At 34.5% G+C, this 27280-nt stretch overlaps 1 protein-coding gene across 1 annotated transcript in view; it reads left to right on the forward strand.

The window, feature by feature from the left end:
• Window positions 1-6926, forward strand: part of LOC114245037 (semaphorin-2A) — a 71963-nt gene extending 65037 nt beyond the window's left edge. Inside the window, exons 12-14 of the mRNA XM_089732387.1 lie at window positions 333-467; window positions 1291-1399; window positions 4304-6926. Of these exons, the coding sequence (XP_089588513.1) occupies window positions 333-467; window positions 1291-1399; window positions 4304-4378 (319 nt within the window). The 3' untranslated portion in view covers window positions 4379-6926. The remainder of the gene's footprint in view (window positions 1-332; window positions 468-1290; window positions 1400-4303) is intronic.
• The last annotated feature ends 20354 nt before the right edge of the window (window positions 6927-27280 follow it).

Consider the following 27280-nt stretch of genomic DNA (forward strand, 5'->3'; position numbering starts at 1 on the left):
TGCATAAAAGATACATTGAATCAATAAAGAAAACATTACACACACTACATACCATGTATTTGACGCACGCACGCATGCATACCTACTATTTATTGTCAAACTTTTGTTCTTGACGTCTGTTGTCAAATTGAGAATAGATTAAATATTGTTTGTCTTTGTTAATATTTTTTATAGTGTAGTCTTGACGAAATTTGTGATCATGGAAGTATAAAATATAATCATAATAGTGTACAAACTTACAATTCCAATTATTTATAGTCGAATTTCGACTACTGTGGGACCTCTAGTTTTTGTTAAAACTCATCACAGAAGTTTTTTTCACAATTGTTCAGCTGGGATCGAGTGCTACAAACATCGGAGCGAGGTCTCGTTCTACTCTCTGTGTCAGACTCGGACCGAGGCCGATACGAATGCTACTTTGGACCTTCTCTTGTGGCTTCATACAATCTAGATATTGATATACACAGGTTAGTAACAGTCAAGGTACGTTTATTTTTTTATTGCTTAGATGGGTGGACGAGCTCACAGCCCACCTGGTGTTAAGTAGTTACTGGAGCCAATAGATATCTATAACGTAAATGCGCCACCCACCTCGAGATATGTTTTAAGGTCTCAAGTATAGTTACAACGGCTGCCCCACCCTTCAAACCGAAATACATTACTGCTTCACGGCAGAAATAGGCAAGCTGGTGGTACCTACCTGTGCGGACTCACAAGAGGTCCTACCACCAGTAATTACGCAAATTATAATTTTGCGGGTGTGGTTTTTATTACACGATGTTATTCTTTCACCGTGGAAGTCAATCGTGAGCATTCGTTGAGTAGGTACGTATTTCATTAGAAAAATTGGTACCAGCCTGGGATTCGAACACCGGTGCATCGCTCAACACGAATGCACCGGACGTTTTATCCTTTGGGCCACTACGACTATGCTCCCTAGGTTCTAGGTTTAGAAATTTCTTGATTTTTTGGACTTGTCTGCGGAGATCTAGGTGTTTAGCAGTTAAATGAGTTCTCTCGAGTTCGAGTAATCTTAGATTAGTTTGCCACAAATCACAGTGTACATGTAATGCTGGTTAATGCAAAGTTGCGTGTTTTGTCTGTATTAAATGGAAGATATAGTAGTTAATGACAGTGTAATAAATAATATAGATGTTTAAAAGTTGCAGGAAATTCTTAAAAATTCTAATTTTTTAAAACTAAAATTTTCAAAAAGTAGAAAACTTTTCTTAGTAATTTTGTTATTGTTTTTAACCTTTTTTTATATATGAATATTTTCTATTTTATAAGGTGTACACAACCGAGTAAAACTCAAGAATATAAACAAGTGTATTCCGATTGGTGTCATGAGTTCGAGAAATACAAGAACGCTATGAAAGTATGGGAGTCACGGCAAATGGTAAGTTATTGGTAGTAACAATAAAGGCTTTTATTGGCATAACTTTAATTTATATAAAACATCGATCGAAGTAGATAGTAGATTGTCATATCTCTTATAATTTCTGAAGGAATCACGAATTTGCTTCATAGTGTCTACAGTATGGCTTTCTCGAAGCCGAAACGATAATAAACTACCTCAGCATAAAAAGGAACAGAAGAAACAATAATACTTTGCTAGGCTTAATAAATATTCATCATTTACGGAACTTAGTAAATCATCTAATTCTAACCGAAAGCAGTTTGTGGAGCCCGCGTTGTACAAAACCGTGCGTCAACTGATTTTGATTGTAATACATTGCGTGTTGTGCGTAAACGTTGTCAAATATATTTTTTTCATTCACGGTTTTAGAGTTATCGTATCTACGAACACCAGAATTGTAGCTTGCCATGTTGTTGTTGTTGTAGTCCTAGGGTATCGCGCTGGTAAATAGGGCCCTCACAAGTTGTCTCCGCTTAAGCCTGTCTTGCCTTTGCTCCTTGACATTACAGGTCACGTCGACAGTCTGCCTTAGGGAATGGTTTCTCGAAAATCAATCAATAATGTAATCCTGGTTCTATATCAAACTTTTCGCAGTTGCCAATTGTATAATGCTCTCTCACCGATTATCTTAAAATGAAATAAGTGCTCTTCCATATCAATAAATTTCGATAAGCATAAAATTTACGTAGTAATTTGTCTGTGGAAACAGAAATTAGGTAGGCAGTAAAATTAGGCAAAACTAAGTGTTCCTTATAATGAATGTTCACTAAATTTTTTCTCACTTCACTAATCTTTAGTTCACTAAAAGATTTGATTTATTAAAATAAAAAAATAATTTTCTAATGAGCTTTGAAAACTCTTAAAACACGATATGTGATGATACCTTTAAAATTAATGTTGCATCGAAACATTGCTAGCTAAGATCTCCCGGTTTAATTTTACGACACCACGTACTCACAATAAAATAAAATCCATATCATCGGCACGCAATAAACAACATGTTGTTACTATTGATTACAATAATTTCTTATCGTATACCACATGTTTTATTTCCAAACCACAATTTCTTTTATTACAGTCAATTTACTGCTTTCAACGTAACAACTTCTAATAATGATTAGTTAACCGAATAAAGTGCGCGCGTAATTGCTTTAATTACGATTTCGTGATGTAATTGAAAGTAAAAAGTTTACGATTCTGAGGGGATTTTTATAATTCATAATAGTGCTGTTTCTAGTTCACACGAGTACCTACTATTCTAGATGAAGTGCATTCATTACATACATGCAAATAATCGTAAAACCCGAATCGCTGCGTAGAAAACAGATTTAAAGCTTTCTCATTTTATGAAATGGAAATTTATTAGTTCTACAAAATTATAAAAAGAATGAATTTTTATATAAAAATATGAATATACTTCTACAAATTTATATTATAAAAAAAGGTTACCCATTTCAGTATCCTGTATAATACACAGTATAAAAAAAAAACAATAATATTCGTTTTAAATTTGGAGCCTGTGACAATCTTCTTGTGATATTAGTTTTCTTGTGATATTGAAACGAAGTGGGATTATGTAGAGAACAGAATTGTATTAATAAAGCAGAAGGGCTTTCCTATTCCTAGCAAGTGTAGTATTTGAAACAATGTACCGAACCATTAATAGGTCTTATGTTTGAGACAGAAATATCAGTCATAAAGTAAAATCATTTATCACGGGGCATCCAGAATCATGTCGCGCAATTTAAAAGTTTACTTATACCGTGATCATTACCCAACCGATTTTCTTAGGTGATAGACCTAAAGATTAAATTTGTTTATTTGTTGATGAGGTTTTTTACCAAAGAGCAATATTATGAAAAGCAAAATGACCGAGTTTATCTCGAAAGCGCTTTAATTAATTAATCAATCAATTAGTAGGGTCATTATCCACCTTTACTGATGGTTTGATGGGTTGTTCTTTGAGTTGATTTGTATCAAGGAGTTGACCGAGCCATATGTTTGTGAAAAAGTATAATCACATCAGACCAGGTACAGAAACAGAGATCTTTGCAGCAAAACTCATGATCGGTTTATAAAGTTTCATAAATATAAGAGTAGTTGAAAGTTTCTGACTTCATCAGTGTGTAACTTGTCGTGGCTAGTCCCAATATTAATCAGTGTGATTATGCTTTATGTTGACATCAATAAGACATGACTTTAACGCCATGATAACTTAAAATTCTCAAAACGTTCAATCAGGCTCGTAATATCTGATTTGGTCCTGAAGATACTGTAATACAATTGATAATTGGCAACAAGTATAATACATAAATAAGGTTAATGAAGATAAATTTTAATGAGCTTCATACTTTTATATATATTGATATCTAAAGTAACGCACATCACAGTATTAAAAAAAACTGTTTCGTATAGTAGAACAAAAAAGTTTTCCTTGTAAAAATATTTATGAGAAAAACTTTGTTTATTTTATATTTTATCAATAAAATTTTCTCAATAGCATATGAATAGATAACCTGAAAGCATCATTTTATTTCGTAAGATAAGTGTAGCTCGATCCAATCCATCGCAAAGCAATAAGGGTTGGAACGGGAAATCAAAATCGACCCTGGCTCAACAACAAACTAGATATTGAACCTGACTTCGGATCTAACCCTATTTCATGTAATGAATTCGATAAGTTCAGAAACGTTTTCGAAAAAATCCCCTCGAAATTTTAGGAGCTTAATACGAAATGCAAGATATTAAAATCTTCCCATTTAGAATTTTCAGTAGTAACCGTAGTCTTAGGTTTTGGTTGTGTTAAAGCATTTTTTACTGAGAAACTAGGCGTTTAAAATTTCACTTACGAGATGAGCCATAGTGTTCTTTAAATTGTTACAGCAATGCGCGAAGGGCATGAATGCATCGAGTCAACAGAACAGTATGAACAACGAGATCGTTGCGTCGCTGCGGTGATACAGCACAGTTAGTGATTAATGAACGATTACTCACGCCCGATCCACTGATCACACAAACTATCCGATACACAGATTCCCATAGTAATTTTGAGATCCCAATCTTTTCTGATATCTATGGTTTGGTATGATATTTTCTACGGCTTTCACGAGTCGTAGTCGTAATTAAAACTATTTCTACAGATTGATTAATCTCGCATTTTTTGTTGTCATTGTACTAATATATTTCCAAACTTCCGAATACTTTACAGTTAATGTCTGTTACGGTTAATTTTAGAACAGTTTTTAAAATTAGAACAACTAAATATGTGTCTCATGTGCTTTTTCTTTCGCACGTGTTTTGGTTTTTAACTGCAAACGAAACGCCTAAATCGTATCAGCCGGCCTGCATTTATTTTCGATGCTTATATTAACAACAGCCGACCGGTTGTTTCGAACCGTTCATTCGACATCATAACGTTCCTTCTGTCTCACAATATCCATTAAACAAACATTTCCACCGCTGATTCTGATGTTAGTAGGTCAGAGATCGAATATTCATGGTTCGAGAAGTGAAATCGAAAGGGGAGATAATGCAGTGAGGGGATGATCTGTTAAAATAGATTTGTTGTTCGTTCGCGGTGTTCTCCTCGTGTTGATGGATCACTGAACGTTCGACTTTTACCCGCAACTTTTCTTTGTTGATAAAACTTTGCACAGATAAATGGGTATTGTTGTTCAAATTCCCTTAATACTCGTAGAACGGTTTGCATTAAGCAATTTGTGTAATGAATTTTTATCTGAAAGTAATTTTCCATTTTTTAAGTTGCCATCATTTTATAGAATGACGATTGTAAAATTATAAATGCTTTTGATCATGGTTAAACAGCTTGCATAAACTATTAAACACATTTTCGCATATGACCAACAAACACCATTTCATTAGAAAAATATCGGATAGTTTGTATAAACGTAGACGTTAAATTCTTTAAGCCATTAAGTATTGCTTGATGAAAGCGACTGAGTGTAAAGTGTAATTTACAGTTAACTTGTTTCGCATTATGTCTTTGTTGCATTAAGTTTAATTAAAGTTTCATTAAAACTTCGATGGAACTTTCGTTTAGTTTTTAGATTGACCTTTCGACTTTTCGCAGTTCAGTAATTTTGAGTTTATTTCTATAATACATCATGTTTAATTTTGTTTATGTGGTAATTATAGTTTCAAGAAAACGTTAAAGGCAAATGTGATTATTGTAAATATTTGGATGATCTTAATAAAAATTATGAGGGTGTTGTACCATCAATACAAAATACTGTGATATCAGTTCTTGTTAAAATTTAAAACATACAGAATTAAGATTTAATTGGAGAATTCATTTATCATTTCAGATGGTCGAATTGGATAATTAATTATCTCTGTAATTACATTGTATCGAAAGTTGAAATGATTGAAGCAAATATTTTTCCATTTCATGTTTACAAAAAAAATATTGAATTATGTATAAATTATAACTACGGAAACTTGAAACGAAATACGCTAAGATAAACCATGCTAATGGGATTTAATGAAAGTTAAAGCAAAAAAGGTTAAAAATTAAAGCAATATTAACGCCAATTTAGACGTAAGTTCAATTAATGTAAGGAAAAGCTTATTTGTACGTAAAGTGTTGAAGCTTAGAATTATTATTGTGACCTCGGTTAATGGCTCCACACTCACGCAGCGAGTGTTCGATAATGAATGTGTACAATTCGCGGTTCTTTATACACTTATAGTCGTCTCCTGCTCTAGTTATTCCTGAATCTTAAAAGATGTGCCGAAGTGAGTGTGGATTCAGTTTTAAATTTCATTATGTTTAATCGATGTTTATAATTTGATCACTGTTCTGTTTTGAATACTAGCGGTTTCTGTTTCAAAATTTGATGTTATAGTTTCGTTGCCATAAAATGTAATTTTAGGCCGGACTTCGGACTTTGAAACCGAATTTAATAGTTGTTTATGTTAATTTCGGTTGTGTTTGTAAAAATCTCGCTAGAATAGTGCCTTGTGAAGCATGCTTACATTGTAATAAAAATCTTATTAAAATTTATTATTGATTAGATAGTATTTTTGTGTACCACTTAAATGAAATTTGATGAATGTAGGTGATAATTTCATTCGTGAACAAAAGCAATAATGATTCACTTATAAGGCTCCAGTATTATATAAAATTAAATACTTATATGCAACGGTAAGATAGTTATGTACTTAAGAGAAAATATTAGTACTAGTGGTAAATAAATTATAATTATTTAATTATAACTTGCTCTTCTAAAAACAGTTGCACCCAAATTATTTAGTGCGGTAGTTTTAAGATATTACTTTTTATGTTTATTGTTATGAGTATTATTTTGCATCTACCTAATTTTAAAGCTGCCAATGTAATTCATGGAAATGTAAATAATGATACAATTATATATTTAATAGATAAATTCGCTAATAAATTTCGTTTATGTAAAATATATATTGTAAAGCTTAAACATAAGCAATTGTTTTATAAAAAGAAAAATGGAAATAAACTATTTTAGATCTATTTTGTATTTTTATTTGGATATCCTATCTCCTGATCTTTCTGGATGAATAATAAAAAAAACTATTATATATTCACTAATAAAAATGAGAAAAAATCAACAACGTCATCATTACTATAATAGAGACACTAGTAGTAAATGAATTTAGAACACTCCTCATAACATTATGTTTTTGGTAATTAAAAAAGATGCGAATCTTAATTTAAAATTCAATGCAAACTTTTTACTAGCTATGAAACGTTAATTTGATTATCGTAAACGGCGCCTGTCTTATATTGGTGAATATCATAGAATTTAATTGCCGGGGGAGACCGGAATAATTGGCGACTCGCTTGTAATGGCTACGGTTTACTGCCAAATTAATTGATTTCCTCTGCGGGCCAGTTGAATCTCGGCTCAACTCATTTTAGTGTAAATCGCTAATATATTTTTCAAAATTTAATTAACAGTTTTTATAACTTTCTTTTTATTACAAGATCGACTGTAGTGCTTAAAATAAATATGTGAATTGTCTTCATTTATAGCCATGTACTAATTGTTGCCATAGTCTAATTTCAGTTGTGGAAGGGCAGTATAGTTGATTATCAAATGAGCTGTCTATTATCAAAGGTGGCAATCTGTGCATTTGGACAAAAAAATGTTATTGATATGTCAATACAGATTGATTTGAATATAATCGTCTCCTTCAAATAATACGGTTCAAAACCTGCATTAAATAAAGGTTAATACTTAACCTGTTATTTATCTAAGATGTCGTTCAGAAGAGTTTTGTGACTGGCAATGGAATACAAAGTCAATAATTCGTTTTTCTGATTTACCAATAATTGTCCAAAAGTCACATTGCCGGCTTTGATAATAGTCGACTCAAATACAAAGAACATTAGCGACGTAGCAGCAAAAGAAGTTAGCAACCTTTATTTATATCCATAGTAGACAGACTATCTATAAATGGTTACCGTTGCTAATGGATAATCGCAACGCCAGTGGCACAGCCAAGCCTCTGCCTACCGCTGACTTTTGTACTCAAATCTCGTTCGTAGAAGGATATGTTATAGCGCTCCAGGAAAATCATTGTTCATTCCAAATCCGGAGGGTGCGTCGTACAATGATGACTTAAAATAATCTGTACATTAACCTAGCGATCGCAAATGCTAGATATAAACTTTGTTCTGGTGGTGTTCAGTCGGACTGTATAATAAGGAGGGTGAGAGAGAGAGAGAGAGAGAATGCACTTTATTGCACACCCAAACTAATTTACATTCAAAAACAGTCAAAAAGCAGATAGATTTGTACAATAATCGAATTTTACTTATCGCTAAAAGCGATCTCTTCCAGACAACCGTTTAATTTAGAGAGGAGCTCGTAATTAAGGAACTCGTGGGATCATATCATATCATTAGCCAGAGCACTTCCCAAAGAAAATAAGGTATAAGACACAGAGAGTACACAGAGTGCTGCGTCATGGCAGAAACGAAACCTAAAAGCCTAAACCATAGAAAACCTAAATGAAATGCACAGTTTGCCACTCGTACCAAAACAACTTTTTAAACGATAGAGTGATGAACTTAGAAATAAACTCACGATTCGAACCGTTGACAATCATTTCATCGAATGTAGTTTTCGACTCATTAATTCTGAAATAGTCAGAGGTTATTAAAAATGAATTCTAAAAAGTTTTCTGTTTATTAGCCTAGATATGCTGACCTAAATAATACAACGAGTCAATCGAAGACTATTAGTGGTAACCGAGTCTGTAGTTCAATATCATTAAATTGACCATTTAAAAATATAGAGAACAAACAAGTAAAACTGTAGATGATATGGATTTATAGGATTGATGAAAAATCATTATATATTCCCTCATTCCTTATCTCCTTGGCGTAGTCAGTTTCGATAGCCCTTTGATTTCTCTTTGAGCTTTACTCATAGTATTTCTAAGTCTTTATGAAGACACGATTTGTCCGAAGTGATCGATTTCTTTGGGTATTAACAATCCTATCTATTATGGGTTTGAAATTTGGGTTTGATTTTCACAAATAATATTCTTCTCATTCGCATAACTGCATAGCAACCCTAATAACAATTCTGCTTAAACAATATTTTCTGTAAATTCAATTAAACACGCACGCGGTGCATGCACGCTGGAATGTTTTACTAACATCTTAATCATAAGTTTCGAGCAGTTATAGAATCGACAACATGTGTTCGAATGCAATGCGTCGTCGGTTCTTGTTTCGTTTCGTATTCAACAGACCGCATAAATAACTGATTTCATGCGACAGCAGCACCTCCTTTTTGTTTAGTTTTGTGTTGAGAATGCTCGTTTAATTTATAGCAGAGTATAATGTAAAAAAAAGGGTGCGTGTACTTTGTATTATGTACGCGCGTAAGAAGTTATACTTTATTTTTATTAAATTTATTTCTTTTTTTATTTATTTAAATTTTAATGATATTGAAAAAAAACGATTAAACAACATCCTCAAACACGCATATTGGACATCCATTTTCGTGACATCGTATAAATTCGGTAATTCTCGGTACGGTTCGGAAAGTTCACCTGCGGCTATATTCAGACTCGCCAAGTTACGTCGGTCGTATTGTAATGAGCGATTTAGTGGGCAACTTCATTTCTGTTAATTTTGTGTCACGGTGCGCATCGTAAAATTTCACTCTTATCAATTTTTCATAACGCGCCTAAAGAAGTATAACTTCAAAAAGGGATTCCTTTTTCGCTAATTCTTCAACTCTTTTGGATTGAAATTGTCGTGGAGCTGTTACAGAGCCGCATTAATAGTCAAAGCCCGAGGGTCGTGTCATGATAATAAAATGCAAATCGACACAGATTTAATCCGCACTTATACCGCTAAGCTCAATAACTGTTAATAATCCCGCCCGGTGGCAAATTAGGACCCTTGTTTTAACACTATTGCTTTAGAAATTTTCTATAAAACTTTACTGTTGTACATATTGCTTTATTAGTTGCGGTAAAGTGTTTGTATGAAAAATGTAACTTAAAATTGCGTAATAATATATATTATATGATGTTATATTATAATAAATACTGATTAAAAGACAAAGTGAATGCTACATACTGGGATAAGACAAACATATCGGATTATTTGTATATAACGTAAAATCCAAAATGTCCTGCTATACTAATTGAAAAATAGAGTGAGCGTTGTTTTGTAAACAAAAAATACGCAAAGAATTTAGGTCCTACTAATTAAACTTTTTTAATGTGAACGGCGACGATGGAGGTGCGACGTCTGGAGTCCTCTCGTTCTCATCGAGATACCTCCTACTCAATTTAAAGATCTTTAGCTGAGGCTCTGATAAGCCCCTGATTTAGAACTGGCAGAATTTGTTCGCGTAATTTACTTTCCAAGTTGCGAAGACAATAAAAGTTAGCGCTGCCCTTATTTTTGAGTTGTTTCTTTCTTGTAACAGGTACTTTTTTATTTGACTAGGATTGTTAAAAGATGGCGAACTCGACTAATGTTTAAGATATTCCTGTGTCGTCAATTATAATTAAAATTATGAAATTCGCCAAGTCACACAAGACACACACGAGTGATTACATTGTTAATACAGAAAATTCATTCATTTTAATTATATTGAAACTAGTAAGTAATCCTTAACGTTTGCAGTTAAATGGCCAATTTCAGCGCTACCTTGATTTATGGATCTAATTAAATACCTCAACGCAAACTATGAACTGTCTTAGTACAAGGAAGTCTCCAAGATTCTGAATAGATATGCCGATTTCCTTATTTCGTTACAAATTTAACAATCGGCATATATTCATTTAAATAGATTTTAGAATTAGACCTGAAGATAAATAGCATTAGTTTTTGTATAAAGATATTTTATTGTACTTTATGGAACAGACTTCGCTTTTTTTGCCATAATGCAAAAGTAAGAAAAACATTAATATTTATGCTAACGTGAATATGAGGAAGCTTTTTAAGAAATATATGAAAATTAAAATTAGCGGCATAGCTTTATCCCTGGCATTGCTGATACCATGAGCGACGGGGACCACGCTCCATCTGATCGACTATATTATGCCCGTCTACCAATGATGGCAATAAAAAATCGAGACACATTATCTACCATTTACATATATAGATCTAGTCTTTTGCTCAATAGCTCTGAAAAGTTGAGTAGATTTCAATCAAAGGTTAAGGTCGTCCTGGTATGTCTATGTCGTATTAAGGTTCCGTATCACGCCGCGTTTACGCCTTTCACCGACGAACTCATCTATCAACCCTTTTTCAACGAAAGGAAGAATGCGAAAACTTATTTCTAAAATTTACATTAAGTAAAAATTATATGAAAGACTATCTGTAAATATTTTTTTCGTTATTCTTTGACACTGGTAAACAAGCTAGCCAAGATTGAAAACAAGAGTAAATTTCCAATTTACAACTACAAACGAGGGTTTTTATTTTGTTTTTAATAAGCACTTAAGATATACAGAATCCATTCACGAGATAGTATTATACTTTTACGTGTGAAATGGGATTATGTATAATCTTATGTTGATTATATAAAATGCTACTCAGACGGTGTTTTTCCTGAAATTTGACAATCCATTTGAAACATCGACCTCATGATTCATTGGCCAACTAGTTAACTAGTTCGGCGTCTGGGTCAAATAATTACGATTTTTCAAAAATATTTAATGAGAGTTAAAGTCTTTCAATAAAAATCTGAACTGCTAAATATTTAAAGTACTTTTAATTTGTCGGCCGCGGCCTCAAAAAACTCCGAATACTATGGAAATTTAAAGATTGAATTAATTATTATTAAAGATACCGTCTCTAAAAACAATTTATAAATAAATTACTATCAAAAGCTAAAAGTTCCCCTACATAAGTATTAGTTAGTTAAGCAGTGATTTTATGATTTATAGAATTGTTCACAACTGATCAGTTGGAACGATCGGTTGATCGCATCCAATCTCGACCCATCTATGTGAAATAGCAGGTCGACTGTCGGGTCGGACCCCTGCAGTGCTGACGTGTCACCACTCACCACACATCGCATATTGCCAATATCGGTCTCCGCAAAATTACCTGCGAATCCTAAACATACGAATTGACTTATAAAAATGATTCGACTTGATGAAATATGAAGGTTGTTTGCGGAAATAAGAATATGAATACAATAACTTTATTGATCACAAGATATCTTTTTAGGACATCCGATTTTATTTTCTTAGTATCAAATTTGTTTTATCTTGTAAGATATCTCGCAAATTTCCAATATTTGTATTTCAAGTATGCTCGTATAAAGGGATTGACTGTTCAAAGTATTAATATTGATACCTACTTAATATTTTATTTCGCAGTGGTTAATAGTTTTTTTTTGTAGCAGCTAGTTTTGTATTAATAAACAAAATTTAACTTTGAATATTTGAAACTAGTTATGTTTTATTTTGTAGAAACGATTATTGTAAGTGCTTTCCGCAAACAATTATAATAATATGTACACGTTACAAATACAGAAATGTGTACCGTACTTCAGGGGTGATGCGGTCACGTGATGTTCCGTGAGGTAGGTAGCGATAATTACATCTAATTTTGTATTTAAGCTAACATCAACGCGAAATTTAAAAAAAAATTATGGAATCATAAAGAAAATTGTACAAATGCAGTCAAATAATATTCACGAATCAAAATAAGAATCCGTAACTTAAAATCTAAGAAAGTTGGATCCAACTTCATGTTTCCGAGTATTTACGTGCGAAAACTTGGACTAAAAGTTTAACAGTATTGATTAGCAGTAAAATATACGGTTGCTCGTAAAATATCCAGTATTTTGACTGGCTGAGGCTGCTGATGCGAATGTTCGTATGTACTTGGTATCGCTTCGCTTCCCGCAATAAATCAGCTTGCCGGTGTGGGAAAATACTTTAAGAGGAAAATGCTGCCTACGACTGGACGACACTGACACTTTTGCAATCTTGTTTAATACTATCTTTTGTTGCTTTTGAAACTAGCCACAGATAGCAGGTATTATAAAATAATTTTTGGCAATTGACAAATCCGTATTTTTAATCGTATAAATATAAATTCAACTTCCTTAAATTTACAAGAGTTCCCATTTCAAGGTACCTGGGGGAAATGAATTATTATACTGTCCTAAGAAAAAAAAATCACTTCCCCGAGTAATGAAAACTCAAGCTGATGCGCTCAAGAGGCACCACTCCGGTCCGGCGGATATTACGGCAATATATTTCAATTACACATAAGAAAAAGAACAAGTCGTTTGAAGTAGCTGAAAGGCCAGATTACAGTCGCGGAGGAAATAATAACGAAGACCCCGCTAACGAGCCAAGGAAGGTAACTTTTAGAAAGGAAACGTGTGGGGAGAAAAGATGGTTTTCAAGTGTGATTAAATTTTACGAGAATTTCAGAATAAAATAATAAATATAATATCTGACTTTTGGAATAACTGGATTACATAATGTAATTGACTAAGCTACATACAGAACCCAATTTAATTTTTATTCAATGAGACGTGTCATTCCGAAGAGTGGATAGGAGGATGATGAGTTAGCTGAACATAGGGTGAAGATTTGTGTGCTTCAATGGAATTTAATTACTGTGTGGGCCAGCATAACGGCGCCAAAAATATTTATGTTTATTGTTCGGGCTAATGTTCAGATGAGACCGCAGCCGTACCGACACGACAAGGGATAGACCGAAATGACCGAGTATTCCGCTAATAACAATCCTACGTTTGCCCAAATTCAAAATTATAGACGACTAATCTAAACTTGGAATATTTAAGGAAATGTTAACGCGCCACAATAACTATAGAAAGGAATTTAGGGTAGAGATTGCCCTATTGCTTAGAAATTACTACGTAAAATTGTCACGTCGCTTTCCAAGTTTGTAATACTGCTATGATATTTTGAAAGTACTTTATAAAGAGTATGGTAATGCTTATTTGCTATTCTCATTTTAAAAAGGAGTACAAAGAAGCGTAGCCTATTGATTGGGATATGTCAAAATCAAACAAATAGCATATAAGAGTAACGTTTATTCACATACACAATTACGGTCATTCGAAGTCGAGCGTGATGTTTCCAGTCCATTTCTCGTAATAGCTACAGCTTTTATAACCGAAGCGTAATGAAACTCGTTTAAATATCACAAAAGTGGTTGGATTACGGCAGCGAAGCACTTTATACTGCTTAATTACTGCCCTCGACAGAAATAATTGGGAACTTGGGGGATTACAACTGGACTTTGCTTGGGTATTAAAGATTTTGTGGAAACGAACAGCTCCAGTGATTGGATGACGTCTTACCGATAGGCAAGTGCTTATTAATTATTTCGTTGGGCTGATTACGGGCAACTTAATTAAACGCTAAGAGTTGTCAATCCGCTTATTAAAGTTTATTATTGTATAGTCGAACCCTATAGTTATTTGTTTGTTTAATGTACAGCTGAAGCTGATGAAACACCGCGACCGAAGCTGTCCACCATCGAACATTATTCGTAGAGCTGAATGGGAACAAATGAGTTGGTGAATTAGTACGCGATGTATATCGCATCACAATATCGGGTCCAACAGAGCTTCGCTTGCGTTATGAATCAATAACTCAGTTAAGCTTTGTTTTCATTAAGGATTACGCGGAATTATCGCGATTGATGCTGAATGCGATTATATTTCAGAGAATACATTTCGGAAAGCATGAGAGTAATTGCCCCAAAATGTTTACAGCATCAAACTATGTAATTATTAACGAAGGGTGTGGAAAAATAAAACTGTTGTTATAAAAAAAAACAGTAACAGTTATTTATAAAAAAAGTATTTATTTAAACATTAACAATGCTTATAATAATTATATAATAATTATAATAATTTTATTATTACTAAGTTATTATTATTTTAGTAACTTCAGTTTCATTGAAATCCCAACATTCTAGTTAATGTATTTTATGGCACTTCTAATAAATGTATAACTGGCAGATACACTAGTCCATAAATTATTACATGAAACGAATTCATTTGAAAGACATGTCAGGGTGTAATTGATACAAACGATGAATAATGACGTTACAAGACATAAGTCGTTACAAAGTTCTGATGTTACGTACCGCTGGATCCATCTTTTGTTGTAAAAACTTTTCCTACTGACTTTTAGTAATGGGAAAACCCATTAGTTATGCGTGGTCTACACACAAATAACATTATGTACGTCTGTGTCTTTAGCTTTGTATAATTAAGTGAACATTAGAGTTATCATGCTCCTTCGTGTAATTAGCTTCTAATGCTTTGCACCTGTATTCACTTTAAATAAGCCAACTTATTTAAAATTTTAACAATTTGATTTCACTTGAGGCTCATTGAAATTCGCTGAGGTCGATGCTCGTAATTATAAATTGTTATAATAGTAAGAGCAAATCGAAAATACATAAAAAAACGGTGCTTTTAAATAAAAGTGCATTAGTTATTTACTTACAATAAATAACGATAGAAGTAAAAAAACAAAAAAAATATCGGCGCGCTTTAAAATACATGACAAAATATTAAAAGAAGCTTATTTAAAATATCCATGCCAGATCACATTAAATTGTTTTCTATGTTCAAAAGGTTTACTAAAATACTATTTTCTTTTAGTACAAGTAGAACAACCTACCCGGATAATCTTTGCTAACACAATCACCAAAGGGAAAGAAAATATTTCGAGTTGACCTAATTAGAAGGATGTGGTGTGGCCAGCCAGATAATCGAATGAGTCCCGTGGACTTTGTAAGCACAAAATAATATACACAGACCTTGATAGTCACTCAATCGACTAATCTCATCAGCCGTCACAAATTGAATTTTATGAATTTAAATATTACTTATTTAATTTACTTGTGAATGACATGTACATGATATTTCAGACAAAAATATAATCTATCAGGCTCTCTACGGGACTCTATAAGCGAATCACTACATTTTTGTAAGGAGAGATATTTAAATTTGTTGTTGATTGCTCAGATTTCATGATCATTATTAACGCCGATGTTACACGATGAATCGGTAGTTCTCCTGTACGCTTTTCAGCCTGTAATGATGCATTTTTTTGTTTTATTTTTTTATGATTGAGTCATTACTGGTGGTCTGGAGGCTTTTCCAGTTTCACCAGGACAGTCGATGCTCCTCACGAACCACGGAGCCCCGACGGCTAACCTGCAAAAGCGGGATTGTAGGGATTGGAGGGTGTCTATGTGTGTGTGGGCCGCGTGAGCGAACACCACATTCACGTAAGTCATGACGGGTGATGATAACAAGATGCTTGCTTTGTGTTCCTGCTGCGATATATTTTCTCGGAGCATAGTTCAGGAGAGGCGCCCGATACTTATCTCTGAAAAGGAAAATTCTCTGGGACGAATCTACGAATGGGACGAATTGACTGTGATTTCAATTTAAGCATTCAAAGCCAAAGTTTTTGGCGTTCTAGGCGCAGATGAACCTATTTTTAATGACTCTGTAATTCTAAGGAATGTTCCATAACCGTACCCATCATTTGAGAAGACATTGGGAATGTAATCTCTAGCAAGATGAAGCGTTGATTTTTTGAATGATTTAACCATCGATTCTGTTGTCTGTTGTTATAGAAGAATGCGTGGCATACAGCAGGAACTTTTATGCATTTAGATGTATTTGCTCATAATTATTATTGGCATCATAAAGAGCATGGCGGCACATATCACCCGGTACTAAAATAACCTCCTGAATGAACCTTGCATTCTTGATGTCTCAGGTGAGCCGATCTCCAATGACAAAAAAAAAACGCTTTCATAATACGCCTTACAGTATTTTTATTATAGCATTTGTGATAAGCGCATTTGATTTGCAACTTCGAAACATCAATCTCACCTTAAAAATACGAGTTGAGAAATACCTATCGACGAACGTGGTCAGTAAAAACTGATTAGATGCCAGCCACCGCATGAGAACCAGAAATATTAACGGCACGACTACGAGATTGCTAATTCCACTAATGCACCGTACAAATATCGTAAGTTGCTTCCCGCCGCTAACTGCTCTTGCAATCGAATGATTTACTGTTTGCGGTGTAGCTAATTAAAAATTGTTACCTTGTAACCGGAACTGTTGATTAGAATTGTGTAAACATGTATTGATCGTGGTATTGAGCAGGATCGCATAGCAAGTTCTTTGAGCTGAACAATTTTGGTCGTCCCTGTTATGAGCCCGTACGGCTAGGTACCGCCACCTCGCGATTGACTTCCACGGTGGAGGAATAACATCGTGTAAAAAAAATCAAACCCGCAAAATTATGATTTGCGTAATTACTGGTGGTAGGACCTCGCGTGAGTCTACACGGGTAGGTACCACCACCCCGCCTATTTTTGTCGTGAAGCAGTAATGCGTTTCGGTTTGAAGGGTGAGGCAGCCGTTGTAACTTTACTGAGAATTTTGAACTTATATCTCAAGGTGGGTGGCGCATTTACGTTGTAGATATCTATGGGCTCCGGTAACCACTTAACACCAGGTGAGCTGTGAGCCCTTCCACCCATCTAAGCAATAAAAAATAGATAATGCTAGTGAAGATTCGGCTTAACAAAATCTTATGTAATTTTATTTCAAGTAACAAATAAATTGTTTCGTGTTTTGTAAAATAATACAATACCCAACTTTAAATAAATTTCATTCGAAATATTCATTATATCGAGTACATAGTGTTATAAAATAGATTTTAAGTATTAATCTACTATTTCACATTTTCAAGAAACATGCAACGTATCAAAATTAATAGTTCCATCTATATCGTAGCCGATATGTGAATCTATGTTTAGTTTATACCGTAACATATAAACTACAGATATGTAGAATGAGAGATTTCATTGTGTTTAATCCTCTATTGTTTTAGTTGCGTTCATTTGGATTTACGTATCAGCCGACCGGAAACAAAAGCTGTCCATTCAAATGTTATTTGAATGTTAAAAGTTGAAAAACATCACTCATATATGGATCGCACCCTCGCCGCTCACGCACAAGTGCAGTCTATTCATTTGCCGGATGGATTAATTTCCGCCGTGAGATCGTTCCAAAGGGAAATGCGATTGGAACAAAGTGTACGCGACTGCCATGGGGGTCCACCAGAGTGTGTGATATTCTATTTTATATTAAATTATTTTCGAAAGGGTTCAGAAAACGTTGGTTTTAAAATGAAAGCGCAATTAACTTGATTTTTTAATATAAAATAATGTATCATTCATGATGTTATTATTCGCCTCTACGATGGGTTTGTTTCGGGTATTGTTTTGCAAGAGCAGCATCATAACAAGTTCTTCGCCTTATTTTCCGGGTTGGGCCTGTTGCCTACCGAGATTTAACTTCATTGCATTACCGGCGGCACGCTGCCAAAACTGTACTAGATGATTATTACGTGACTTCTTATTCTAAAACTAAATGAAAATTTGGTAAATCTTTTAAAACATATAATAGTAGAATTATTTTATTTTTGCCATTCTGTTATATAATATATGTATTATAACATCAGGTTTCGCAAGTGAGCGTGTTGGTTCGATTTGTTAAATTTATGTGCGCAAGTTTATGGAGCATTTTACGGTGCCCTCTCGGTCAAACACGCGACTCTAAGTTTTATGGTACTCACGCAGGGTTTACAACACGGCTCAAATAAAACTTATTGCGTAGAGAAAACTTTAAACGTCTGGGCAATTTGAATAAGTCAGGCCCAGACTGTGTTCCTTTCTTATTTTCTCCAAGAAAAGTCATACGGTGATGAAGTTGTAAACAAACCATGACTTAGCAATATGTTGACTACAAATTTCTGTATGGACTCTATTCATTCAGTATTAGCAATTTCTATTTATATGGGGTAGAAGTATTTTGAAACTTGTAGTATTCATAGGAAGACGATAATTAATACTAAAGGAGGAAAATGACTTGATTGAATGAAATGAATTTCACAGTTTATTAAATAATATATTTGCAACTGAACATGATGCAATTTACGAATAGTGATTGTGACTTTTTTGAGGTTAACCACGAATTAGACTCTCTCTTATTTATATTTCAATACTTTATTTTTATAACCGGTTACAAAAATATTCGATCGTATAGAAGACAAAATAAAGCCCACATTCACACATAGAAAACAAAGTCAGACAAAGCGTTTTCTCCTTATAGAAGATCAACTATCCGTGAAACATTTCACGTGAATGCTTTATTTAAAGGATGAATAGCATTATCCGTGCTTAATCCCGAGAGTTGCGTTCGACACGGTGTCTTCGCAAAATCCGGCATACGCCACTGATAGATGGCATTTAGTGCAGACGGAGTTGTCCCCACGAGTGCCTTTAGCTCCATGCCGTTGAACAAGTGCCAATGGGAACTAATCTACAAGAATATTTACAAAAGGATCGACAAAAATGAACGCATTAGCATACGATTCACATTTCAGAGGAAACTAAAAGTATAAAGTACGTTTTGCCTTTTCGAGCGGACGTTTTTTTTTTTTTTTCAAAACGGCGCGTTCTCATTTTGCATGTTCCTGTTAATTTCCAAACAATCGCAATTAAACTTCGATACCGCTCGTTATATTTATGTTACGGTCCTTGCTTTCGTTGTTTAAATGACTACAACTTCGTCCACTGGATTGTAATTCTGTAAATTGTTGTGTGAAATTGTGTTAACGTAATAACGAACTAATGTTTTTTGTATTTCTCCTGTTATTGCACAGTTTTATAGTTTTTTATTGGGGAAAATTGGAAATGAATTCTATATTAGAAAATTCATTTAAACAAAGAATTTAGAATTTATTGGAGTTCACAGCTATTTACAATTACATACAACATGTTACGGTTTGAGGTTCGATACTAGCCAAGTAACAATGTATTTTACAATCACGGGTCAGATGGAGTACACGATTCATCTGATGTTAATCCGTATGAACCTAAGTTTCAGTTTCATTCACTAACTGCTATACTGTTCTTCCTACTCGTAAGAGTACTTTACTTACTTTGCGACAGAAATAAGCAAAACAGAAGCAGTATTCTTTGCGGATTCACCACATACAGTACTATTACTCGTAAAAGCTAATTAGGGGCAGTATAAGAGCAAGATAGTTAATAACTATTATCATGCATGATCCTCTGACCGGCTATGCGATTTTACTGTGAATTGAAATCGCACAAAAACAGTTATAAATTAAAATTATAAAACACCTTCTGTCGTATCGAAATTTTAGAAATAATTACATTGCATTTTTTCAGAAGTAACTCACATGCTGTAAGCTGCTCATTTTTTTTGTGTCTCGTCTGAGAAACTGATTCTTATAGTCATTTGTTTTAGTCCAAAAATTATTGACTGTTGTCGATGGCGACTGCGGCGAAAGCTTGTATTTATTTTCGTAATATGATACAAGCTTCATCATTAGAATATCTTGTAAAACATCTTTCTGACCTTTAAAGACTATGTTCTGAAAATAACGTTTCTAAATTATCACAAATATACCTATAAGTTTATACAGGGTGGCCCATAAGTCCTTTGATATGAAAAAAAATTTATTAAAATAAAACTAATTACATTATGAATTAAATTTTTATTTACATAAAAAGCTTAAAAAACGGGAATTATTTTTTGAAAATAACATCTCCTAAATGTAATCAGTTGCGATCACGGCACTCTTGCAAACGACGTCTAAAATTGTCGATGACTGCGCGGCACGTCACTGCTGAAATGCTTGTCATTTCTCTGCGGATGTTTTCTTTTAGGGCCTCAATTGACCGCGGGTTTGTGTCGTATACTTTAGCCTTAAGGTAGCCCCACAAAAAAAAATCCATCGGGGTCAGATCTGGACTACGTGGAGGCCAGGAAATGTCTCCTCTCTTAGAGATAACTTTGCCAGGAAAAAGTTGACGGATAACGGGCATAGCAGTGTTAGAGGTGTGAGAAGTGGCCCCATCCTGTTGAAACCACGTCCTGGCATTAAAGCCTGAAAAGTTTTGCAATTCTGGTATGAAAAACTCTTCGATCATAGCCACATATCGCTCCGACGTAACAGTAACTGCGCGCCCTCTGCCATCCTCAAAGAAGTAAGGCCCTAGGATACCATGGGCTGACATAGCGGCCCAAACAGTCACTTTCGGACTATGTAAGGGCTTCTGATGCTTAAATTTTGGATTGATGGGGCTCCAATAGCGGCAATTTTGTTTACTAACATGCCCGTTAAGATGGAAATGAGCCTCGTCAGAGAACATTATGTTATTGAAGGAAGTAAACCGATTCAACATTTCATTCGCATAATTTTGTCTTTGAATACCGTCAGTTTCCTTTAATTCTTGAACCAACTGAATTTTGTAAGGGTGCATATGTAAATCTTTCTTCAAAATCCGTTGTAACGATGTCCTGGATACGTTTAATGCTCTGGCGCGCTTACGAGTTGACTGTGTCGGATTTTCGCGAATAGACTGTGTCACTGTGTCTATGTTTTGTTCCGTACGTGACGTCCTTGGGCGACCCAACCGCGGTTTATCTAACGTCGAACCGGTCTCCTCGAACTTAGCAACCCAGTTCTTAATCGTTTGAAGAGTTGGAGTGTCGTCAAAGTTGTGTAAACCTTTGTGTTCTCGAAATTTACGCCGCGCAACGGTTGCCGAATTGTCGTTTTTATAAAACTCGCGCACACAAAACGCACGGTCCGCTCCGGTAAAACGCTCCATCGCGACTAAATTCCCAGAAACCGAAGTTACTCCCCCCGCTTCCCCTGCACCGCTCACGCGCGCCCTGTTCGTTTTATTCAAATTTTACTTTTCAAAGGACTTATGGGCCACCCTGTATATATACACCTATAAGTACCTATAAATATACCTATAAGTATCTATAAGCTTATGTACAGTATTCGTTTTAAATGAATTTCCCAGGTACGCCGCGGCGCCGTGACGAACATAATTCGGGATGAAAATAATCTACTCCTTCGATATTAACGAAAAATCGGTGTTTTTAGGATGTTCAAATTTACAAGGTCTTAAACGACTATCGTAATCATCTTGTTTCAAAACGCATCTCATCTTAACACATGTAGTCAAAGTTTCAATGGCATTTGAATCATGGCTACGGAAAAACGGCAACCAGTTGTTACTTTGCTATAACTAATACTATCATTAGCGGAAAGGTCTTACATTGATAGCACTATGCTGGAGCTCTCAAAACACCTGTACCAGGTTTCATCACATTCGGAGGGTTTTAGAATTCAGGGTTGCTGTTGTGAAGGACTATTGTTGCTTTAGTAATCATTTTTATATTTAATATGTATTTATCACTACATAGTATAAAACAAAGTCGCTTTCTCTGTCCCTATATCTGTCTGTCCCTATGTATGCTTAAATCTTTAAAACTACGCAACGGATTTTGATGCGGTTTTTTTTAATAGATAGAGTGATTGAAGAGGAAGATTTATATGTATAATAGCATCCAAATTAATAATAAATCCATTAAATAGTGGATAAATCAATAATAAATTACAGTTTCCGAAGCGAAGCGAGGGCGGGTCGCTAGTATATAATATTTTATAGTAACAAAAAGAGGTTCCTATAATGCTGGATATAAAGTTCTTGTAATCAAGCTTAAGTAGGTCGTGAAGATAAAAATGTTTTTGCAGCTAAAATCGATTAAAAACTAATAGAAATAGATCAGCGTGCTCACTTCATTTCGTGATAAGTAAATGTTCTTCTGCGTTGTACCATGTGAATGTTGATAGTTTTCTTGATTCACTTTCTCTTTGTTGTAACTAAAAACATTCGTTTCAAGTCTTCGTAGGAAGTCCTCGAAATTTCCTGCCGAATTCGTAGGACCGAAGTCATCCGGCACCTTTGTTCGGAAATCACGAACGAATAAAATATATGTTTTGAAATAAAGACTAAAATTTCTTGTCTCTTGGTTGTCAAAATAAAAGCGTTAAGGATTGGTTTCAAGTAACTCTAGGGAAGTTTACTCAGGTGATGAGAGATGCGATACTAAATGTACAGATTAGGATTTGATGATGCGATCTCTATCAGATCTTGTATTCACATTTATGTAACTAGTGTCTTTAGATCTGATTCATTTCCGCTCTTTAAGAACACTTTTATGATCCAGATGTACTCTTTTATGATCCAGATGTACTCTGATGTCGAACGGTTACAGGAGTCCATAAACATCATGACGTGAATACCTCCATTGGTTGAAATTGATAGCAGGAGACAGCGGCCTGAACATGTCCCTGGAAATGCTGACATCCATGAGCAAATGTAAGCATTCACCACCCGGTGCGAAAGCATTTGCCTACAGTGGCTACAAAAAAAGATGAAAGCTTAGGTTGAATTGTAACAACTTTTCTTTCTAACCAGAATGCTTGACTGCTTCATGGCTATTTTTTTTCTTTATTGTTTAAATGGGTGGACGAGCTCACGGCCCTCCTGGTGTTAACTCGTTACCGGAGGTTATAGACATCTACAACGTAAATGCCGCCACCCACCTTGAAACATGAGCCTTAAGGCCTCAGCTTTTACAGGCTGCCCCAACCTTCAAACCGAAACGCATTATTGCTTCACGGCAGAAATAGGCAGGGTGGTGGTCCATACCCGTGTGAACTCACAGATGTCCTATGACTGTCCTACCACCTACCTACCTACATCAATTTTTAAATTTATCCACACGGCATTATTTTAACCTTATTATTTCACCATTGTTCAAAAAAAGAAAGTTATTTCTTCACGGTATGAGATCCCACCACCATCATATTCATAATCCACCATAGTTTTTAGATGCGGAAACCGATTAATTTTTTAGTGGTGCAGTCGCATTTTTATTTTATTTTTTTATTAAATGTAATTTCTTACCTCCTTACCGTACGTACAAATAAATATTGTAATTATGTAAACACACAAGAAGTAAAACTGTAAATATTTATTCATGGAAACATTAAATCGTGCTACAGCACTCAATTATTGTTACCCACTACAATACCGCGCAGGCGATAAGGTGTACTTACTATTTCATTATTTCTTTCGTTTTTCTCGATTTCTCTAGCAGAATATTTGGTCTGATTTGTTTTTTTTTTCCTTTTTGGGAATTGTGCCCTTTTATTTTGCGTACGTTACGTACGGATTCGTTTTATCACTAATTCAGTTTTTTATTCCACGTGACTAAACAAAGAAGGTGAATTGAGAATCGTATGTTTTCGTAATCTTTTTGCTTTGATTCTTAGCGAGACTGGAGTGCAGTTACATGACTCGATTTATTAGTTCAATTATCTGGGACCTGTACGGCACGGCACTGCCCGGCTTGCTTCAGCTCAGACGGTAACAACTAAATTTCGCTGAGATTGCAACAGATTTAACATTCAACTTTTTTAGATATCGTACCGATTGGTGATTTAAAACTTTAAAATTAAATCTCTAAGAACACAGTCGGTCGGTATGATTATTAAAATTTGACGCGATCACGAATAAAATACTTTATTTTATGGATACTAAGTCCTTAGGTATATTACTTTAAAAGTAATTTTGTTACATATAAGATTAGTTTGCAGATTTATCCTGCAAAATTAATATATTTTCCAACATAATATATATTCAAACATTTCAAATATCTTGAAGGTTTCTCTTTACCTACGCGTGAACTGTGCACATATTTTTAGTGAGACATTTTTTTTGCAGTTTATCCCCACGTATGTAGATAAGTATTGATATTGTTGGACGGTTATATTTGAGGGGATTGGGTTCTGTAGGTGATGAGGGGCTATTTAAAAACACACTGCTTCATTATAATTATATTGCAGATAGTTTGAACACTGTTACACCATTATAAAATTATTATCTTTATATTTTTTATAAAACTATTACATGTTTCTTTGACCGTGTCAAGATGAGAAAGAAGTACTGTGACTTTCTTACGAGAATACATTCATCTGTTTTTTTTTACATTTAAAATAATTCTAATATTCGAAATCTGTAATCATGTGTCAAGTGTTGCCTGCCATTACATTTATATTCAAATTCCAACAGATATATTTGTAAGAGAGCAAAATATCCACAGTATCTTTCCTACATGGTTTCGGTCCTCAGAATGTTCCATACGTTAAATAAATCCATAAGAACATTTAAGGTAATTTTAAATTTTTGCAATGATTTCCAATAGGCTTAGAATAAATAATACCAAATGCTAAATTGTTATATAAACATCAACAATTCCAAGAGCGAAAAGTGGAGTAGCTAACAGGATGGAATGGCCACCACAAACAGCGTTTACCGATACAACTTGGCCAACTTTCAAATTTGTGGGTTGGCGCTGTCAATGCTACTCCCCACTCAGCACAAATCTACTTATTAATTAGATAACTATTTTGTTACTTCTCGCACAGTTAGTTTAAGTAACATTGGTAGAAATTTACGTGAAATCTTATATCTTTAATCTTATGTCTTTAAACGAGCAATTCTGGTGTATAAATATATATACCTAGTCAGGTCATAAATTCTGTCACATGTTTAATGTAAAATAATTGAAACAAGTTTATTCATTATGAAACCATTCATATACCAAAATGAACTTAACAAAACATAGATTCTTATGACACTAAAGTTTATTCAAAATGACCTCCGTGATTTTGAATACAGGCCTTCAATCTGCGCGGCCAGTCGTCTATCGCACCACGAACGAGGTCCATGTCAATATCGGCGGCTGCCTTAATCAAGGATGTCTTGAGTGACTCCAAATTGGGATGAGGCTTTGAGTACGCCTTTTCCTCCAAGTGTTGCCATATCTTGTAATCTAACGGATTCAAATCTGGACTGGAGGAGGGCCAGTCTTCGTGCCGGATGAAGTCGATTTCACGCGCCGCCAGCCAGTCTTGTGTGCTCTTCGCTCTATGAGCTGGCGCCGAATCTTGTTGGAATACCCAGTGCCTGTTATTGAACATGGTATGAGAAACAGGTTCCACAAGGTTCGTCAGGACTGTATTTTGATACACAACTGCATTCATTTTTACACCTTTCTCACAAAAATGTACCTCTGTTAAGCCCCAATAAGAAACTCCCAATCATACCATGAGCGAGGATGGAAAATGACCTCGTTGGACACGCGGAATACGGTTGCTCGCTTCTTCACTACTGTGTGCGTACTCCTTATCATTTTGTTTGTTGTGGCTCTCTTCTACGGTAAAAACTTTTTCATCCGAAAAAAGGATTTTTCCGATATTTTTTTCCGCGTACCGCTTCAACAAAGCGCGGCATCTCTTCAGTCTCAGGTCCATTAGACGAGCATTCAAACGATGTCCTGTTTTTCTTCGATATACCCGAAGCCCTAAGTCTTCATTTAACACCCTTTTCACCGTGGTTCTGCTTAACCCCATCTGAAGGGCCAACAGTTTCTGCTTACGTTTGGGATTTCTTTGAATTCGCGCCTTCACAGCTTTTATCACTGCTGGAGTCCTAACAGACCGAGGGTGACCACTTCTTTACCTGTCATCTACACTAGAGTCTTCATTGTATCGTTTGATGGTACGATAAACGAATCTTTTGGTTATATTAAATTTTTTCAGTATGTTAAAAATTTGAATTGGCGCGTAACCGCAACGATGCAACGCAATAACTGCAACACGGTCTTCTTTAAGCGTCCACTCCATATTTAAAAATGAGTAAAATTCTAAAAGTATACACATTTTTATTTTCATGAACAGTTCGAAATTCGAATTCAACAAACTTTTTTGTGGCCAGCATTCTAAAAGAAAAGTTTTTACTGTGTGTTTTACTTATGACCTGACTAGGTATATATATGTAATCTGAATCTCGGAAACGGTTCTAATGATTTTCATAAAATTTAGTATACATGGGATTTTGGGGGCAATAAATCGATTTAGCTACGATTTATTTTCAGAAAATGTTTTATTCGTGTTTTCAATAATCAACTTTATCGATAATTTTATTTTTTTCTGTAAATAACCAGTTCGTATTTTTTTATTATTCTGTCGGTACGATCGAAAAATATTATTCATATTTCATCATTTTATCAATATGTAATTCGTATTTAAATATAATTTCTAAAAAGCTCGGTCATTAACTAGTATACAATTTAAGAGAAAGCGTCCGTGTTAGGTATAACGGGCTTTTGGAAAATGATATTTTATGTACAATTGAAATTCAGTGTTCAGTGCTATAATTTTTTAACTAACAAAATTAATAGTATAAATAATATGTACATTTTGAAATAAATTTATGATAATAAAATTTTAGTCTAGTGGCTTCAAGGACAAGATGGTTGGTGTACTAAAATCGAATGAGTGTTCAAACGCAGGCATATATTAATTTTAATAATCAAATACGTA

The sequence above is a fragment of the Bombyx mandarina genome, chromosome 13 (genome assembly GCF_030267445.1).
Source record: "Bombyx mandarina strain Sakado chromosome 13, ASM3026744v2".
Classification (NCBI taxonomy): domain Eukaryota; kingdom Metazoa; phylum Arthropoda; class Insecta; order Lepidoptera; family Bombycidae; genus Bombyx; species Bombyx mandarina.